The following is an 18,735-nucleotide window of genomic DNA, read 5'->3' as shown; positions in this document are numbered from 1 at the left end:
ATCCTAAAATCGAGGGGCAGGAATACACGCAAAAGAGTGATTCATTTTTCACTTGTGTCTTTTCGCTTCTATTACTATTCACTCCGGATTAATGTTTTAATACTGTTAGAGGTATATTTACACAGCATTGTCCAATGCTTATTAAACTCACATCTAGGGTGATCATCTGTTTAGCACTGAACCCCGATATATGAAATAAGTGTGTACACTTGGGCGTGCATTATGTCCTCAAAAGGATTCTAAGAACCTCTGGAGTTTCCTGAAACATTTTCGCTTCGAGGGTGGGGCGGGGCAGGGCAGGGCAGAGGGCGCGGGGAGGGAACCCGCTCCATGAAGTCCACAAAGAAGCAAGTGCGCATGCGCAAAGCGCAGACCTTGGCTGATGCAACCTCGCTGGCGCAAGCCCTGTCTACAGAGGGTAAGGAAGCCGACAGGGACCGAGTCAGGGGCAGGCAGCCGCTCGCGCCCGGAAGCACGCGGAAGGGCCCGCCCGCTGGGCTCTGTTAGGGACATTCAGTGGCTCAGAGCTGGTGGTGTTGCGGAGGTGTCCTAGTTCCCCATCCGGTTGCTTGCTGACCAGCATCGGCGCTGGCCCTGCAGCCATTTTGAACTGGGTTTGTCCCCGCGTCTGTTACCTGCCCTGCCGCCCAGCGCTTCCGGGGCGCGCAGTGAGGGGCTTTTTAACGGTCTGTTTCTGGTGGAAAGTCACGCAGCTGCCGCGAGAGGTCTCTGTATGGTGGAGAGGCCTCTAGCGGATTAGGGCGCTTCTTCCCCACCGGAATGGATGTTGTTGCTGCCGTCACGTTCTGCGCCTGCCTTTCCGGACTGTGTTTTGCTGACCAAAGCCGAAGCCGCTGCCTTCTCTGGCTCTTCTGCTGGCCCGGGGACCGACGTGGCGTGCCGATTCCTCCGCAAGGTGAGGCTGGTACCGTGTAGGCCTCCCTTGGATCCCGTAGGAGGTCCAGCTGCTTAGTCTGCGTACCACGCCACAGGCTGCCAAGCAGGGGCAATGGAGTCGGGAGCGGACCTGCCGCGGGGAAGTCGGGGGACCCGAGCGGGTCCTCTGTTCCGGCTGCCCTTCTCCCTTCGGCCCCCGCCGCCTGGTACTGGCAGGTTTCCCACACCTCCTGCTGCAGAGGAACCCCGGGACCACAAACCAGTTTGCTCTACCCGGTCTGAGGCTCGGACCAGCTACTGGATGAAGGTGCTTTCCCAGCTCGTCTCGCCGCTCCCCAGCCTTATTCAGAAACTGCTGATTTGGAGCCAGTTTTTGGGTGGCATGATTCCGACCAGATGGCTGGATTTCGCTGGAGGCTACAGCGCCCTGAGAGCCCTGAGGGCTCAGGAGGAACTGGCCTCCCCCGCCGCCCAGAAACCTGTGAGTTCGCTGGAGCTGTACCCCTCAGCCGACTCAGCTGCCAGTCTTCTGGGCTGGGTACCGGAGAGTTTCCACTGGCAGTGCACATCCTCCGATCCAGAATTGGAACTGAAAGCCCAGGGAAGAGCCTCGGACTCTGACGCTCATACTCTTCTCTTTGAGCAGCAACTGTGGGGAGTGGAGCTGTTGCAGAGTGGCCCTCACGCTCGGCTGTTCTCTGACCGGAAAATTAGCCTTTCCTCCTTCTGGCCTCGAAACATTCAGCACTTAAGCAATTTCAGCGCCGTCTCCTATTTGCTGAACACCTCTTATCTGGACTGCCATCCTCGGGTAGAGCTTAGCTCTCAGAAGGGCATTGGAGGTGGTGAACTAGTTGATTTCCAGACCGTAAGCCCAGAAACCAGCTGTCTGCCTGAGGACCATTCTCAACCCCAGCCCCTGAATGCAGAGATCACTAGCTCCTCGTGGCAGGAATGCCCACCTCTTTCTAGAGAAGGCCTGCCAGAAATTCACCATATTCGCACGAAACGGCTGGAATTCCTTCAGCAGGCTAACAAGGGGCAAGCATTACCCACCCCTGACCAAGATCATGGTTACCACAGCCTGGAAGAGGAACACAACGTTCTCCGGATGGATCCGAAGCCCTGCAGCGGTAGTCCGACACAGTGCGTTCCCCCAGCTGGAGCCGTTCCCGGAACTGCCCAGGAATCCACAGAAGAAAAAACAGGATTGATTCAAGAGGTTCCTCTTGCCTTGGAAAAACAGGGCCCTTCGGAAAGCAGTCCGTTTTGTGAGGTACCTATGGAAAGAGAGCCTGGGGAGGACCAAATAAGTGTAGTTGACTCTTCAGACATAGAAAATGGTCTTTCCATTTCTGCCAGACCAGCGTGTGGTAACAAACTGATAGATTACATTTTAGGAGGTGCATCCAGTGACCTCGAAACAAGTTCTGATTCAGGAGGTGAGGATTGGAATGAGGAAGCTGAGGATGATGGTTTTGATAGTGATAGCTCACTCTCAGAATCAGACCTTGAACAAGACTCTGAAGGGCTTCACCTTTGGAACTCTTTCTACAGTGTAGATCCTTATAATCCCCAAAACTTTACAGCAGCGATTCAGACTGCTGCCAGAATTGTTCCTCCAGACCCTTCCGGATCAGAGAAGGATTTGTCTGATGGGTCTGACCTAGAGAATTCTTTCCAGACTGGAAGACTTCCTGAGTCTCCTGACCATAATTCTGGGGAGGAAGATGACTGGGAATCTAGTGCAGATGAAGCAGAAAGTCTCAAACTGTGGAACTCTTTCTGTAATTCGGATGATCCCTACAACCTTTTAAATTTTAAGGCTCCCTTTCAAACATCAGGGAAAAATTGGAAAGGCTGTCATGACTCAGAGAGGCCATCTGAGCCCATTGTAGCCATGTCTGAGTGTCACACCTTACTTTCCTGTGAGCTGCAACTGTTAGGGAGCCAAGACAGTGAATTTCCAGATGTGGTACAGGGTGGGGCTTTTTCTGGAGAAAGACACACACATATCAAGAGGAAAAAGGTTTGTTTGTTTTCCTTTTTTTGGTATATGTATATTTTTATGTTTCTGTCTTTTAACTTGCCTGATAATTTGTACAGACTGATTTGATATAGTTAAATATGGTGGCATGACTTTTCTGGAGGCATAACAGCACATATGTTTGAAGAAGACCTCTAAGCTTCTAAAGTCCGTATCTTTGGATTGAGAAGTGACCTTCTGTTTCCCCCTCAAGTAGAGTGTTGTCCCTGGCCAAATAGAAAATGCCAGTGTATACGTGTTAGCAGGAAAGTGCCATTTTTGTTGGAGTTGGCAACTCTGAGCTCTATGCCTACAAGCTTCAACTTTTCACTCTTTGTTAAGGAACAGAAAAATTAAACCTTATGTGTACATGATTTAATTTTTTTCTGGAGGTTGGGAAGGTCTTAGTATAGCCATGGAGTTTTTAAATGTTGTTAAATGTGATGTCGTAATAAGTGTCTTCATTCCTGTCCATTTGAACCCAGAGGGATGATGGTATCTGGAAATGAGTCAGATTTACTTGGTTTTTGCCATGAAAGGCAACAATTTGAGTATTAAAAACTCTGTATGTCAGGTACATGATTTTGATTGCTGGTCAAAACAATACAGGAGATACTACCTCTTCTTTAAGAATGCAATACTACAACCTATGGACATGAACTAAGGTAGGGGAATGGTGGGGGGCAGTAGAGGGGAAAATAAAGAAAAAAAGTGCAATACTAGTTATTATTAGCCAACTACAGTTTAATAGTCATGTAATACAATGATGGTCAATTTACATGGTTTATCTTAAGTAGTTGCTGCCAATTTCCAGGCTAATCTTAAAACTTTATTGAGTATTTTATTGTTCAAAACATTGTCAGGTTAACTTTATTTTGCCAGTCTTTTGAGTTGCTTTTTTGTTTTCTTCATTGTTTATTCAGCTAAAGTTATTAATTGGAGAGAAATCCTCCCCAAACACACAGGATATCTCATTAATAAAGACAAAGTTTCTTTAGTTCCCTGTACCTTTATTTGGACAGAGAAGGGAGTGGGTGAATTACTCACTTCAGATTCTGCAATATCAGGGAGTTTCCAGTGGACATTACCCTCATCCATTGGTTCCAAATGTCTGATTTAATACTGTGAAACTATTTGTGGGGTAGAAAATATCTTTAAATGTGTTAATCTTATGTCTTATCTGTACATGCAAAATAAGTCATTAAAAATTTTTAGTTTACAGTTCTCTAAATGTCATCGTAAAAGAGCTTTTTCTCTGTCTTTTTAAGGGACCACTAACACAGTGACTTATATAATGAATAGCTAAGAAATTGTCTGGAAATGGCATGAGCACTTGACACCTGGAGACCCGTGTTCCCTACTCCGAGTGGTTAGGTCCAAGAGATTTGGGAATACAGCCAAACCTGGGCAGTAACTTGACCTCTCATGGCCTTGAATCACTCATTTATCTGATGGGAATAATAATAATACCACATGAATTATTGCATAATTCAGATGAGACGAGTAAATAAAATTTGTAATTCATTGCCTTTACCTTTAAATGGTAGCTCTTATTGTTTAGGGACATCAAGCCAGCTGCGTGTCTCATTTTAGGTTACTCATTGAGTAAAAATGGGATGAGTCAACTAGGTTTGAGACTATTGACTGAACTAGAAGCAACCTGTATAAAAGATTATGTCTAAAATATGGTCAAATTATTTGACAGCCTTTGGCTACTTGCCATTCTTCAGGTATATGGGAATAATCGGTACTGCCAAGTTCTTATAATGAAGCTCTCAGATCTGAATTTAAAATGCATAACATAGTCATAGGACAGATTGTAGAGCCATACTCAGGATTTGAATCCTCATTATACTATAATAGAAGCTGTGTGATTTGAAGAAGTCATTTAACTTCTCCGTGTCTGCTTATCTACAATGGAGATGATGATAGTGCCCCATAGGGCTGATATGAGGATTAAATTAGATAAAAACTATAAAGTGCTTTGGAAAGAGCCTGGTGTATGGTAAACACTATGTAAATGTTGTTATTATTTATGTTAGTGACAATGAATAAGTGACATTAGAATGCAATACCTAGTAAAGGTTTACATACCTACTAATTGTTCTCCGGGGCATTTGTTGGCCTGATGTAAAGGGAATGAAAATGGTAGGCCACAGTGGGATTAGCTGATGAAACTATTGAACATACTTTAAAAGCAAGTACTTAGTTACTCTTGAGTTTGATATCTTACAAAGAAACTTCTATATTAGAAATTAAGTAGCGAATAACAGGGACTGTCACTCATTATATGTGATCATGTATATGATAATATTCACTCTCATGAATACATACATGGTGATAGCATATTGAGGAATACAGGGAGGATTTTTATCTTAACTACAAAGTCTCTTATAGTATTAATAGCCTTAAAGATATGTTAATTTTGCTGTACTTTGTAAGGTAAATTTCTCGTGTATTCTGATTACAAAAATAATAGTATAAGAATAGTATTGCCTCGACTGGTGTGGCTCAGTGGGTTGGGTGTTGTCTTGCAAACCAGAAAGGTGGAAAGGTCCCAGGTTCAGTTTCCCAGTAAGGGCACATGCCTGGGTTTTGGGCCAGGTACCCAGTTGGGGGCGTGCAAGAGGCAACTGATTGATGTTTCTCACCTAATAAAAGCATTGCCTTCCAGGTGTATATTTTTGAAATCTTTTGTTTGGAAATATTTGTTAATATTGGAAGAAGAGTATCAGAATTATATTTCACTAAGGATTTTTAAAAAGTAAGGATTAATAATATTAAGAAAATCACAGCTCCTCATCTGTATGCATTTTATTGAAATAAAAAAACAAAAAGGGGGAGGGTAAATGGCAAGATGCCCACTGCTTCTTATTCAGATGCCATCTAGTCAGCACTCATTCTTTTTTTAACTTCCTTTTATAGTTGAGACCTGATATTCTGAAGAATTAGTAGCAAAAAGGGTTAATTATCTCAATGATGATTGTAAGATCTTAAAGAGTGATTAGTCTTTGTCTTTATAGGTAACATTCCTTGAAGAAGTTACTGAGTATTATGTAAGTGGTGACGAGGACCGAAAAGGACCATGGGAGGAATTTGCTCGGGATGGATGCAGGTTCCAGAAACGAATTCAAGAAACAGAAGACGCTATTGGATATTGCTTGACATTTGAGCACAGAGAAAGAATGTTTCGTAGACTCCAGAAAACATGCTTCAAAGAACTTGATGTTGTGCAGCCGTGTTCAGATGGTTTGATAGCCTCTGGCCCTAGTGTACACTGACTCCTCCTCTAGAGGTTTCTTTTAAAACAAAAATTGGCAGCTGTCCTTTGACTTTATTTTAAAAGGATATGCGGCTGAGATCCAGCAACCTCGTTTAATATTGTTTTGCAGAATATCCCACTCAGAAACGTCCAGGGTTGAAGCCAAGCCCTGATAATGAAGGATGAGATAGTGTGATTTATAATCCTCCCCTGTTTTATTTAGTTGAATGAGTTTTTGGATGTTGTTTGTTTAGTGAGGTGCAGAGCGAAACTTTTAAGGTGTAATTTTGCACTTTCAAAACTTATTTTCTTGGGAAACAATATAGGGTTCAAAGCCCATTTTCCGTTTAAATTATGTGTACCTGTTTAAAAACTTTGGGCTCTTTTTTGGCCCTCTAACATTCTGAAATTAGTGGGCTTTTATGTTTTCTCTGTATTTTCTTATTTCAGTGATTCGGCCCTTCTACCTTAAGGCTCAGAAAATAATCTTATATACGCTACCAATTTAAGATACATCATCTTGTGTCACTTACTTTTCTTTGAAGAATAACTTGGGCTGAAAAATATATGGTGGGTTTTTATTTTTAGATTAAGTTATACCTAATATACTTCCAAGGATTGCCACAAAACCGTGTGTGGTACTCTGTTACTTTGGGAAAGCTGTATCTTTTTGCCACATTTTAACATCTAATATATTTAATTTCTGTTCAAACTTTTTTTGGAGAGGGTTCTGTATATGTTATTATAGTTTCCAGTTAACTTTTTTTTCCCATATCTTATTAACAGATGGGAATTGTAAAAGGCACCAGAAAGTAATAATTATATCATAGGCATTCACTCATATATTTATTTTTTAACTAAAAGCCTAGACTTTTCCTAGGAAGAAGAGAGGGGATATCAGAGCAATTTGGTTTTATTATATATGCTCTCAGCAGGAAATCAGTGTTACTAATGTACGGCCTCAGCACTGTCACTTTTCAAACCTGTCTGGGTGACACCATAAACTTGGAAATGGGCAGCTCTGAATTTTCTAGTTTGAGATGTAAAATAGAGACTTCAGCCAGCATCCAAGTTTATTGTGTTCTATTTCAATAAAGAGAGAAGGAATAATGAAAGCAGCAAGCCCTATACTTTCAAGGAAAGGGTAGAACTATAGATTTAACAACTATAAAGTCTTAATATCTGTAGCCCAAAGTTTGCTTTTGAATCCAAGTTTTTGCTGTGACTGCTTGGCTTACTTAGGTAGCTCTACATGGTGTGCATCTGTTAGGCTGAGGGAATTATCCAGCTCCTTTAGTGGTCTGCTTTTAGTCCATGTATCTCCTGTCACAGGTAATGGGAAGTACGAGTAGGATAGATGATCTCTTAATTTTTAACTTGTTTCAGTGTGGGGATGATTTTTCATCAGAAATGCTTGCAGAATTACTACCTCAGTTAGTAATCTACCTGATTATTATTTCTATCTGGTTTGCTCTAAGAACTGCCTCTAGTGTCTATAATGTGTGTGTACACACGTACATAAACACACTGAGAGTGCAACAACACAGAAGTTGGTCACATTTTTTCAGAGCCCTTAGTCAAGGTGTTTTGAGCCCCTCCACTTTAGGTAATCATAGAGAAAACACGACACTATGAAGCAGGCTGGTTTCAGGCACCAGCTGTGTCAAGTGGGAAGAAGGCATTATTTGTCTTGAAAAAAAGCTTTTTGAAAATGCAAAGGCATTCTTTTAAAAACAGAATGAAGTACACTATTTTATGTCAGAAATTTAGGTTGTGTTTTGTGTTTCTGAAATCTAGCACCTCTACCCTATTTAAGGATATCTTGACATTAATTGGATTGTGGGAAACTATTCCCTTGGGATTCCAACCTCAACCTGACTACCAAATGAATAGCAGCTTGGTTAACAATTCTCCCATGTACTACCCTCCTTTAAAAGAATTGCTCAGAGGCTGATGAGAGAGACAGAAGTACCATTTTTTAAGTTGAATTGAAGGATAACAATTCTTGTTAGTTTCATCCCAATCCTAGTTGTTAGAACAAACTTAAACCTCCACCATCTTAAAAAGAAAATCCTTGGAAATTTTAATCAAACAATTTATACATTTAGAGTCTTGCAGTGGTGCTTTAAGTGTCAAAGAAGCTTATGAAAAGCTTTGTACAGACAGGTAAAATTTCTCTTTTTGAGTGTTGAAATCTAATTACAGCACCTCTTCATCTTTAACGTGAAATCAATACTATCAGATTTTATTTTTTATAATTTAAGGAAGGTGAATTTAGGGGACTAGAAGACTTCTAAATTGGCTTCTACAGATCCAGTGAGTAAAATATAACATTTGTTGGGATTTTATAGTAAAATTTTGTATATAACTTAACTAACCTGTAACACGTAATAAATATATTTGCAATTATTAAATATGATTTTGGTTTATATTTTGTGTTTCATAATACTTCACATTGGTTTCAGAAATACTGAGCAGGATTTTCAGGTTTAAATCAGGTATTTTTGTAGAAGCTTGGAGGGGCGGGACATACTTCTGTGGTTTAGAAAGGCTGTGTGACATGCAAAGTGCACCTCAGCTGACTGAAGGGCAGGAATGGCGATGGGGCAAATATTAAAATTGCAAATGACATTTCAGTAATAGGAAGGAGAATTTGGTTCCTTGAGTATGAAAGGCCCCACTTAGAGACTGGGGATTAGAATCCAAAATTGATTGATTCCAACCCTCTACTTCGGCTGCAAAGAAAACAGTGAAATTAAAAATAACTACAGAAGCAGTAAAATTCATATGCTGGTGTTAGCATAGAGTTTCCCCTAAGTAGCAGGTAAATCTACTTCTCTTATTTTGTGATTATTAATGATAACCATGGTTTTGTAAATCATGATGATCTCCCGTGTATAATTTTGAATCTGATGGTAACATCAGAACAAACAATTTTTTATCCTGAAAAAAGAAGAGACATTTGGATTATAGCAAGCCTGTTAATAGATTAAGGCATATGGATCTTCCTAGCTAATGAAGAAAGTTTAAAGGTATATTTCTGAACTGGAAGGAAAGAAACTAACAGTTGCAGATAATTAGCGGTTAGCACAAGTTGAATTGACAGCCCTAGGTTATTCTTATATTACCATCTTGGGGTTAATTTAAGCATTTTTGGATGTCTTTCCAGGGAGATATATGCAAATAGCTATATTCATACCAAGCCAGGTTTATTGCATGACTGTCCTGATGTATAAATTGTGCTCTGTGCTTTTTGTACTTTAATAGAAAGTTTAAAGCAAATACTTAATTGTTGACCCAAGAAGTTTCGATAGTTACACATAGAATTTGGACATTGGATCCTCTATGTCCCTTTTGAAAATAATGGACATAATTTTTTCTCATAAAAAGTGTCATTTATAAAAGTACCTAATATAGAATTATATAAAGGTATTCTTAGTACTGTCTAAAAGTAAGTATGCTGCCCAGGGTGCCATTTTGAGGTGAGAGACTTAATTTCTTTTTATGTGTATAAAGAGGTTTTTGATAGATCATCATTTAACTGATTATGAAATAAAAACTTTCAGGTGTTTGGAATTTTCCTACATTGGAAATTAGGATTCTTTACTTACAGACTTAGCTGAATGTTCTGTGATCAATGCAAAACAGACTTTTTCTCCTTGGATTTGCTCCAGCAAGACTAAGTTTGTGTGGATCAGTTATGACTTTAAAATACAGAGGCAGCATGAGATCAAAATCTATAATAGGTGTAATAAATAGGATAAATAGAGATCTCTTTTTAACCTTGTTCACTTTGAGGATATATCAAACAAGCTTTCAATTAAAATGTTTCAGTGACAGGTTTGACTTGGGGAATTCAGAGAAATAATTTCACACATGGAATGAGAACACGCGGAGGTAGGGGTATGTTCTGCTATGTAACATCTGAGTTACATTAGTGTTTTACCATTGGTAGACGCCTGCATCTAAGCAGGGATGGAAAGTGGGTGGCTGGACCCACAGGGAGGGTACCTTAGAGATCTAATGAGAACTTAAGGTCTAGAAAGCTGAGGTATAAGGGAAGAAGTTTTGGAGCTGTTTTTCAGATTTGGTTCTTTTAATCTTTTATTTTACCCTTCCCTTCATCCCAGTATTATCTTTTTCCTACGGTTTCCACCTGCCTTTGCAGAATTCTTTTTCACTGCTGTTTTATTTTATAGATCCTTACCTAGAAGAAAGAAGACCTTCACAATATAAGAACAGCACAGGTGCCAAGGTTTGTGTTTCTTAGAGATACTTTCCATCAAGAAGAAAGGACCTCACAGAGTTCTTAAATCTCTTCAGAGCTTATCCCACATTTCCTGACCAGAACATTAGGTTAATGTATACACTTGGAGACTGGAATAACTATCAGAAATATTCCGAAGGTGTTCAGGGTCCAAGCAAAGCTGGATTATGCTTCTTTGAGTCACGCTTGCTTTTCTTAATGGAGTCCATACGTTAGCTCTGAAAGCAGAAACCGGAGAGGAGTCCCAAAAGAGTTCTGAAAAAAGCTCATCTGGATGTATGTTCTGAAATGGTGGTTTAAAAATTTTTCATCATGAGAAGACTAGCTCCTCTTTGGATCTCGTATTCCTTCCAAGAGACCTCTTACCACCCAAACCACCAACCCTGCCCTTCCCTTTCATTTTCCTTTTAAAATTATGCTCACTCTGACATTCGTTAACATTTTTACTTGTTTCTCGTCTGCTGCCACCCTCACTGGTCTGTAAACTCGGAGAGAGCAGGAGTGTGTCTTATTGTATGTCTTATTTACTCTGAGGGCAAAGCCTAGAACTGTGCTTGGGACATCATAGATAGTCAACAGGTATTTGTTAAATGAGTTAATCAAGTCACCTATCATCTAACCTCTACCAAGGTTCCATCAACACAGCCATGTCTGATTAGAAACAAATGTTCTGCAATCATAGATGATGTAGCACAGAACTGAAAGGTCCTTAGAGAGAAGCTGCATAAGCTCTAAATTTGTAGAATGTAATTACAAATTTTAGTTTGGCTAGGGATACCACATCAATTAATTTGAATGTCATTAATAAGGTGCAGGTTAATTTATGAATTTAATATGTAATCAAATCAGCTGAGACTTTTTCTCTTGTAATTAATAATCTGTATTGAAGTATAAAAGTATCTTCTCACTGCACCAGAGGTTTCAGTCCCACTCCCTTTTGACAAAAAGATCGGCTTTGGATCGCTCGAGATCCTCTGTTAATTCCACTAGATGGTGTTACCACCTCGGAGTGCCTGGTGGATCCCTATTACTAACCTAATGGCTGTTGCTAGCTTGGAGGTCATTTCTCAGTATAAATGATCAAGATGGAAAACGTCCTAGCTTGTAGTAACTACCTAGAATTGGGGGCTGTTTCTCCTGTGAGAACCAAGATTTATATTTGTATTTGAACTCAAACAATGAATAAAATGAATATAGTGATTTAGGAGACGAGGTGACATCTGAGAGTCTGGCATGGGGATATTCGCTGGGTTTTGTGTATTGGAATTTTTCCAGTTAGGGCTTTATTTTTACTGGACTGTTGGCTCAGCATTCAGCTTTGTATCGCATTCCTGTGCATCAGGGCAGTCATTCCCAGTGAAAGGAGAGAGATGGTGCCACACCGCTCAGGGCATGGAGAATCACTATGTCTGGTTATGGTCAGCTGTACATGTGATTGGCCTGGAAGGAGGTAAAGAACCTCAAGAACTATTGGGCTGGGTTTTCATGCTGATGTTCCCTGTTTCCCTTGGAGCTGGTAGCCAAGACCTGGTGGATAACCAGGACTGCCCTCAGGTAGGTTGGTATTGGCTCCAAGAGGCTGCCCTGGACCCACTTGCTTGCAGGGGTGCAGAATGGAAGCCGTTGCGTGTTTGCATACAGTCCCCCTGTGCCTGCAGTGACCGAGGCACCTTGCAACTGCATTATTGTGGTACTTTTCCTTTCTTTTATTTTAGCCTGATTTAACTGAGTAGGGAGGAGGGTAAGAGGTGGGTTTTTCTTTTTTTTAATAACTTCAGGAATTTACAGAGGTTTATTTTTTTAAATATATTTTATTGCTTATGCTATTACAGTTGTCCCTCCCCCCCCTTCACTCCCCTCCACCCTGCACACCCTCTCCTACCCACATTCCCCCATTTAGTTCATGTCCATGTGTCATAAGTTATTGGATTCTAAATTTCCCATACTATTCTTAACCTCCCCCTATTTCCTAGCTTCCATCTATGCTACTTATTCTCTGTACCTTTTCCCCCTCTCTCCTTCTCCCATTCCCCTGTTGATAACCCTCCATGTGATCTCCATTTCTGTGGTTCTGTTCTTGTTCTAGTTGTTTGCTTAGTTTGTTTTAGTTTTAGTTTTAGGTGTGGTTGTTAATAATTGTGAGTTTGCTGTCATTACAGTGTACATGTTTTTTGTCTTTTTCTTAGGTAGATCCCTTTAACATTTCATAAAATAAGGGCTTGGTGATGATGAAGTCCTTTAACTTGACCTTATCTGGAAGGCACTTTATTTGCCCTTCCATTCTAAGTGAAAGCTTTGTTGGACAGAGCAATCTGGGATGTAGGCCCTTGCCTTCCATGACTTGGAATACTTCTTTCCTGTCCCTTCTTGCCTGTAAGATCTCTTTTGAGAAATCAGCTGACAGTCTTATAGGGACTCCTTTGTAGGTAACTCTGTCATTTTCTCTTGCTGCTTTTAAGATTCTCTCCTTATCTTTAATCTTGGTTAATGTAATTATGATGTGCCTTGGTGTGTTCCTCCTTGGGGCCAACTTTGGGACTCTCTGAGCTTCCAGGACTCCCTGGAAGTCTATTTCCTTTGCCAGAATGGGGAAGTTCTCCTTTATTATTTGTTCAAATAAGTTTTCCACTTGTTGCTCTTCCTCTTCTTCTGGTACCCCTATAATTCAGGTGTGGAACATTTAAAGATGTCCTGGAGGTTCCTAAGCCTCTCTTCATTTTTCTGAATTCTTGTTTTTTCATTTTTTTCTGGCTGGATGTTTCTTCCTTCTGGTCCACTCCACTGATTTGAGTCCCAGTTTCCTTCCCGTCACTATTGGTTCCCTGTATATTTTCCTTTATTTCTCTTATCATAGCCTTCATTATTTCCTCTAATTTTTGACCAAATTCAACCAATTCTGTGAGCATCCTGATTACCAGTGTTTTGAACTGTGCATCTGATAGGTTGGCTATCTCTTCATCGCTTAGTTGTATTTTTTCAGGAGCTTTGATCTGTTCTTTTGTTTGGGCCATTTTTTTTTTTTTTTTTTTTTTTGGCTTGTCGCACATGCTACATAGTGAGGGATGGAGCCTTAGGTGTTCATCAGGGCCGGGGAACCCAGTAACTTGGTTGTGATTCTGTATGTGGGGGAGGGGTCCAAGAGGGAACAGCCTAATTTTCACCGCTTCCAACAAGCAAATTGGGCCCTTCTGGTGCTGATTCATGCATGGGTGGGCTTGTGCATGTTCTAGAACCCTGTGGGTCTCTCCAGTGAACTCTCCTGTGAGGCTGGGAGTTTCTCCTGGCACCTCAACCCCCACAGGGTGTTTTCAATCAGTGTTTTGAGGCTTTATTTCCCTGTACTGGGACCCTGGCTTCCTCAGTCTGTCTTGCTCCCCAGTTTCGCCTGGTTTATCTGCACGTGAGTGTGGGACCACTCGGGGTCCACCAGCTGCCTTGTGGGCTGCACCCCTCCACAGTCCTTCACCTTGCTGGGTCCGCCAGCCACTGCCTTGCCAGGAGTCCTCTCCGCCCAGCTTCCTGACTCCGCCCCTCCTACTGGTCTGGATGAATGTGTCTACATTAACTCCTTGGTTGTTGAACTTCCATACAGTTCAATTTTCTGTCAGTACTGGTTGTTTTCTATTTCTAAATTGTTGTTGTCCTTATTTTGATTGTGCAGGGAAGCACAGTGTGTCTACCTGTGCCTCCATCTTGGCCGGAAGTCCTGTTTATATATTTTTTGTTTTACTACTGATTGCTGTATTTTCTAGAGATCCACCTTGGAACAGAGTGTTTTTCCCAGGACAACCTACCAAAAGTCACAGCTGTATTGGTCTACAAGGGTGTACCCCAGTACAGCCTGAGTACTGGGTACTGGTCATCTTTCTTGAGCAACATTGAATTACAAAGAAAAGTCCTGCTGGGCAAAGTGTTGAAACATGTACACGTTCTTGCAATTAACATCCTAAGTTGTGTCAAATGGGATGACAAGTTACATTAAATCAGTGTCCCTTCTTATCTCTCCCATTCAGCACAGACTCCCTCAGGGTCATTGGGGAATATTCACCTTCCTTGGTCAATCAGGTTCATCTTCCCTCTCAGGGGTGTCCCACCTTTTGGCATCTCTGGGCCACAGAGGAAGAAGAAGAGTTGTCTTGGGCCACACATGAAATACACAAACACTAACGAAAACTGATGAGCAAAAAAAGTTTTTTTTTCTATTTTTTTTATTTTAATCATTGTTCGAGTAGTTTTCTCCCTTTTACTCCCATTCCAGCCCACCCACCCAAGCAAAAAAAGTTTTAAGTAATTTACAGTTTTGTGTTGGGCTGCATTCATAGCCATCCTGGGACATGTGCACCCGTGAGTCGGACTCCCCTGCAAAGGCTTCCCTGCTGATGACTCCATCTCTGTATCTTCATAGTTCATCTCGTTTTCAGTATTAACAGCACCCTGTCCACCTTTTTATCACTGTTCATGTCACATTGAATTGTAATCATGGTTTGCACTTTCTTTTCCTCCTGTACACTGTGGTATATCTTTGGCAGAAGGGTTCTCCACACAGATGCCAGAATGTCTTAGGTACACAATAAACTTGTCTTTAATTCAAGTGACAGTTTCCATAGCCACCTTCTGATGCATAGACTCTTCCCCCAACCCACCCACACAACAATTAAATAATTTATTAGTTTGTGTTTCAAAGAAACAAATGTGTGAAAAGGTCTATCTATATTCAGTGTATACATTGTATTTATTTATAATACTGGAGGTATTTTTAAGAAGCTGGTATTCCTAGTGATGACTTTAAACCTAAGGTTTTAAATCACTTGATGTTAGGTCTTCATTACTGATCTTTCAAGTAACAGCACGAGGGTTAGTGGAACTTGCTCAGTCGTGGTATGAAAAGCACTGCTTAGCATTCATATACAATTTTCCTAAAGAGTAAGAACATTTTTATCAGTTTATTGATGTATAACTTACAATAAAATTAATCAATTTTAAGTATAAAATTCAATGAGTTTTGGCAGACATGTAAATACTACCACAATCAAGACAGAGCATCTGCATCACCCCAGAAAGTTCCCTCATGCTCTTTCGTATTCACCAACCTCCAGTTTTTGGCAGCCATTGATTTGCTTTTTATCACTGTTTCACTTTATCTAGAATTTCATAAAAATGGTATCATACATACAGGATGTACCTGTTTCATGTCTGGCTTCTTTAATCTGGCGTGATGCTTTTGAAATTCATTGATGCTGTTAAGTATATCAGTAGTCCATCCATCCCTCTTTACAGCTGAGTAGTGTTCTGTTGTATGATTATATTACTGTTCATCCATTTACTAGTTGAGGAACAGTTGGTTTATTTGCAATTTGTGGTTATGAGGAAAGCTGCTATAAGCATTTGCATACAAGTATTCTGTGGGCATACATTTTCATTCCTTTTGGATAAATTTGGGAGTGAGGTTGCCGGATCATGTGGTAAGTGTTTAGTTAACTTCATAAGAGAACTTCCACTTGGCAGCAATGTATGAGAGGTCCAGTTGTCTCACATCCTTACCAGCACTTGGTTCTGTAAGTCTTTTAAAGTTAAGCTTTTCTAGTGGGTTTGTAATGACACCTTATTTTGGTTTAAATTTGCATTTCCTTGATGTTTAATGATAGGGAGCATCTTTTTATATATTCCCTTGCAATGGCAAATACCTTTTTTGGTATAGTATGTGTCTAGATCTTTTGTCTTTTTTAAAAAATATATTTTATTGGTTATGGTATTACAGTTGTCCGATTTTCCCCCCTTTGTGACCCTATACCCTGTACACCCCTCCCACCCGCATTCCCCCCCTTTAGTTCATGTCCATGGGTCGTACATATAACTTCTTTGGCTTCTACATTTCCTATACTATTATTAACCTCCCCCTGTCTATTTTCTACCTACCATTTATGCTACTTATTCTCTGTACCTTTCCCTCATTCCTGTCCTCCCCTTCCCTGCTGATAACCCTCCATGTGTTCTCCATTTCTGTGATTCTATTCCTGTTCTAGTTGTTTGCTTAGTTTTGTTTTTGTTTTGTTTTCAAAGATTTTATTTACTTATTTTCAGACAGAGGGGAAGGGAAGGAGAGAGGGAGAGAAACATCAATGTGTGGTTGCCTCTCATGTGCCCCCAACTAGGGATCTGGCCTGCAACTGGGAATTGAACCAGTGACCCCTTGGTTCACAGGTTGACAATCTACTGAGCCACATCAGCCAGGGTTTGTTTTGTTTTTTAGGTTCAGTTGTTAATAGCTATGAGTTTGTTCTCATTTTACTGTTCTTGTTTTTTATCTTCTTTTTCTCAGATAATCCCTTTAACATTTCATATAATAAGGGTTGGGCAATGATGAACTTATTTAACTTGACCTTATCTGGGAAGCACTTTATCTCCTTTTTCATTCTAAATGATAGCTTTGCTGGCTAGAGGAATCTTGGATGTAAGTCCTTGCCTTTCATGCCTTTGGATACTTCTTTCCAGGCTCTTCTTGCCTGCAAGATTTCTTTTGAGAAATCAACTGATAGCCTTATGGGAACTTCTTTGTCTTTCCTCTTGCTGCTTTTAAGATTCTCTCCTTATCTTTAATCGTAGGTAATGTAATTATGATGTGCCTTGGTGTGTTCCTCCTTGGGGCCAGCTTCTTTGGGACTCTGAGCTTCCTGGACTTTCTGGAAGTCTATTTCCTTTGCCAGATTGGGGAAGTTTTCCTTCATTATTTGTTCAAATAAGTTTTCAATTTCTTGCTCTTCTTCTCCTTCTGGCACCCCTATGATTCAGATGTTGGAACATTTAAAGATATCCTGGAGGTTCCTAAGCCTCTCCTCATTTTTATGAATTCTTGTTTCTTCATTCTGTTCTGATTGAATGTTTATTTCTTCCTTCTGCTCCAAACTGCTGATTTGAGTCCTGGTTTCCTTCCCATCACTGTTGGTTCCCTGTACATTTTTCTTTATTTCTCTTAGCATAGCCTTCATTATTTCCTCTAATTTTTGACCATATTCAACCAATTCTGTGAGCATCCTGATTACCAGTGTTTTGAACTGTGCATCTGATAGTTTGGCTATCTCTTCATCTCTTAATTGTATTTTTTCTGGAGCTTTGATCTGTTCTTTCATTTGGACCATTTTTTTTCTTTTGTCTTGGCACACCTGTTACGTAGCAAGGGGCAGAGCCTTAGGTGTTCAACAGGGCGGGGCAACCCAGGTCACTAGGTTGTGATTCTGTATGTGGGGAGGGGCTCCGAGAGGGAACAGTGGCTCTTGCTTCACTCTCTGCTGGTTTTCAGTCACTTCCCCTGCTTCCCACAAGCAAATTGGGCCCTTCAGGTGCTGATTTTTGTTTGGGTGGGTGGGTTTGTGTACATTCTAGGACCCTGTGGGTCTCTCCAACGAATTCTCCTGTGAGGCTGGGAGTTTCTCCCACCACCACAACTTCCACAGGTGCATTTCAGTCAGAGGTTTTGAGGCTTTATTTACCCACACTCAAACCCTGGGTTTCGTGGTCTGTCTCCTTTGCCAGTCGTTCCTCCTGGTTTATCTGCACTTGAATGTGGGACTGCCCAGTCCTCAAGTGCCGTCTCGCTTGGTCCACCGCCTTACCTTGCCCACCCCAAACCTCCAGCCGCTGCCTTGCTGCTAGTCCTCTCCACCAGACTGCCCATCTCTGCCCCTCCTACTGGTCTGAATGAATATTTCTTCTTTAACTCCTTGGTTGTCTGACTTCCATACAGTTCCATTTTCTGTCAGTTATGGTTGTTTTTGTTTTTAAATTTGTTGTTTTCCTTTTGGTTGTGCAAGGAGGCACAGTGTGTCTACCTATGCCTCCAGCTTGGCCGGAAGTCTTTTTGTCTATTTTTAAAACCAAGTTGTTTGTTTGCGTGTGTGTATGGTTTTCAACATATGCTAGATATAGGTCCCTTATCATATAAATGATAATATTATATATTTGTAAATGTTTTCTCCCAGTCTGTGGCTTGCCTTTTTGTTTTTGTAATAATGTCATTTGAAGAGCAAAATTCAAAAACTTTTCAGAAGCCCAATTTATCAATTTTTTTCTTCTGTGGTCCATGATTTTTGTGTCCTGTCACAGAAACCTTTCCCTAATGCAAGGACACAGATATTTTTGCTGTTTTCTTCTGGAGGAATTATTGACACTTCAATCTATGATCCTAACCTTGACACCTCTTTTAAAAATTAATTGACCATATATTTGGGTCTGTTTCTGGGCCCTTTGTTCTATTTTATGTTCTGTGTCTTTGTCCTTCATAAATAC

General features: G+C 40.8%; 1 protein-coding gene across 2 annotated transcripts; it reads left to right on the top strand.

The window, feature by feature from the left end:
• Window positions 1-398: 398 nt before the first annotated feature.
• Window positions 399-8,599, top strand: PPP1R15B (protein phosphatase 1 regulatory subunit 15B). Of its 2 annotated transcripts, none has more exons than XM_045841443.1 (2): window positions 399-2,173; window positions 5,947-8,599. In XM_045841443.1, exons 1-2 carry the CDS (start codon window positions 1,010-1,012, stop codon window positions 6,202-6,204), a joined length of 1,422 nt encoding a protein of 473 aa, XP_045697399.1. In that variant the 5' UTR covers window positions 399-1,009; the 3' UTR covers window positions 6,205-8,599. The 2 variants fall into 2 exon arrangements, with proteins under 2 accessions (XP_045697399.1, XP_045697396.1); XM_045841440.1 differs by having other exon boundaries at window positions 399-2,926.
• Window positions 8,600-18,735: the final 10,136 nt, after the last annotated feature.

Source organism: Phyllostomus hastatus, unplaced genomic scaffold (genome assembly GCF_019186645.2).
Source record: "Phyllostomus hastatus isolate PE091 unplaced genomic scaffold, TTU_PhHast_1.1 phas_contig_36, whole genome shotgun sequence".
NCBI lineage: Eukaryota > Metazoa > Chordata > Mammalia > Chiroptera > Phyllostomidae > Phyllostomus > Phyllostomus hastatus.
The sequence above is the reverse complement of the archived record's forward strand: the minus strand, read 5'-3'. Positions and strand labels throughout refer to the sequence as shown.